We start from the raw sequence: 2,057 nt of genomic DNA, 5'->3' as shown, positions 1-2,057 counted from the left end.
TTCACAGCTGAAAGATACCAATCCCTCGACGCATCTTTTTCAAGGAAACAAGATAAAATTTGAGCTTAAAGCTAAAGACAAAGTTTCACAATCCTTTTTCGATGTCGTTTAAAAAGGAAGGAAATTAAATCTTGTTTATTCACAGCTCCAAGATATCGATATATCTTCTTTAAGGAAATATCCGCTTGAAAGTGAATTTAAAGGGTCACTCCTTCAAATTCGCTCGAAAAGCACGAAAGCTACAGTTAAATATATTTACAGGCACACGAGGGATACTCGTATGTGCCCCCCAACAAGCAGCTGTCATACGACCGGGGATACAGTTACGAGGAGCCGCACGATCAGTGGTCGAATAACGACGGGATCCCCGGCGTAGCCGGGAAAGATTATCCGATCCTCCACCGAGTCCCGTGGACGCGATTCGTGTGCGAGTGGAAGTACCCGGGCTATTACGCCGACCCTGAGGCCGACTGCCAAGCGTATCACATCTGCCAACGCGGCGGCCGTAAGGACTCGTTCCTTTGTCCGAACGGCACGTTATTCAATCAGGAGAGACTGGTCTGCACGTGGTGGTACACCGTGGATTGCTCCCGCGCGCAAAGTTTCTACTCCATTAACGAGGCGGTTGCAAAAGCAATGGAGGAAGCTGATAGGTGAGCACGCATTACATAACGAATTGTTCAAAATACGTACCGTGCGTCCGTGCGGCATTCGCATGCGATTACATAATCGACGTGTCCTTATCTCCCGCGGTTCAAGCAGCGAAAAAAAAACCCCCCGTTAACATTTCTTTTAATGTGCCCGCTGGATTATCTCATAATAAAATGACGCGATAAATAAGTCACGTGGGCCGTTAATTATAATAGGCACGCAACTTTCATTCGCACATCAGGGAAGCGATCAAACTCCCCCGCTTTCAGTTTTCACTGCGATTAAGTAGTAATGTCTAAAGATTCGATATAACATCAATACGTAAACATTGATCTATCGCTGATATCAATTTTAGCATAAATTTACTTTCTCCGTGTACAGCATAAAGTTTGCTTTGAATGTTCACGGAAATTAGGATTTTTATGTTTTTTAACTTAGGAGTGTATTCTGTATGAAAAATTTTATTCTATGAGCTCTGGAACTCTTTGTGGCTCTTTCTTTTTGCTCTTTATTCTTTTCTTTTCTGCTCTACAGTGCTATATAATTTATAGAGATACAGCGTTACAGAGCATTTTTAAAGGAGCAAGGAGCCAAAGAGTTACAAAGCTCATAGAACAAAAAAATTTCATACAGAATACATTCCTAAGCTATAAATGTGAAACATTATGGCTCGGTGTTTCCAAACGTCGTTTAACTTTAAACTTAGTTTAATTCGTGTTTATCTCTTTCTAACGTGACAGTTGGAAAGAGACAGAGAACGAATTGAATCAAGCGACGTTGGCGAAACCGGGCCTAAATAAAATTTCCAAGTTCTATGAACATTTGAAGCAAACTTTATGCTACACACACTTCATCTTTCTTTCCTTCACTTCGCATTATTAGGAGTATTCTGCTACCACTAATCGTTATTCATTCTTTTACAATGAAGACGCCTCGGAATAGCTGACGGACAGAAGTTATCCTGGAGTTATCAGCGTGAATCTAACGAGGAGAGATCTTGGAATAAGAATTGGCAGAGTGAACGACGAGGGTGGAATAAAGACAGCACTTCAATTCGTCATAATCAAGATTTGGATTTCCCTAAACAGTTTCTCTATGAAACACCTGCGCGTCCTAAGTTTTTCGGTGAATCCTCGCAAAACAGTTACAAAGGCGATGCCTTTGGCAAGGAATTTTCGCAGCACCGACAAACGTTTTACCTACCTGTATGATGTGCAACGGATCTTACAGCAGTGCTCACTTATAGCATTTTAAACATTTTATGTAAACATTATTAATAAATTGTCTTGCTAAAGTAAGCAACGTTTGTGAGAGAATTTTTATCATTATGTCGAACGATATATTCGATCGAAATATTTTCTCATTTTAGTAGAAAACGCAATTATCTTGGAAATTACGTTTTAATG

The 2,057-nt window shown here is 40.5% G+C and overlaps 1 protein-coding gene across 1 annotated transcript; it reads left to right on the top strand.

The window, feature by feature from the left end:
* Positions 1–249: 249 nt before the first annotated feature.
* Positions 250–2,051, top strand: LOC105560610 (the record flags this gene model as incomplete). The annotated part of the gene is made up of 2 exons (XM_012009860.1): positions 250–653; positions 1,580–2,051. Coding segments are annotated over 2 exons (687 nt in total), but the record flags the coding sequence as incomplete, so codon positions are not given.
* Between the last annotated feature and the right edge of the window lie 6 nt (positions 2,052–2,057).

The sequence above is a fragment of the Vollenhovia emeryi genome, unplaced genomic scaffold, assembly GCF_000949405.1.
Source record: "Vollenhovia emeryi isolate VEMERY1.0 unplaced genomic scaffold, V.emery_V1.0 DF945858.1, whole genome shotgun sequence".
Classification (NCBI taxonomy): domain Eukaryota; kingdom Metazoa; phylum Arthropoda; class Insecta; order Hymenoptera; family Formicidae; genus Vollenhovia; species Vollenhovia emeryi.
This window is presented reverse-complemented; position numbering and strand designations above follow the sequence as displayed.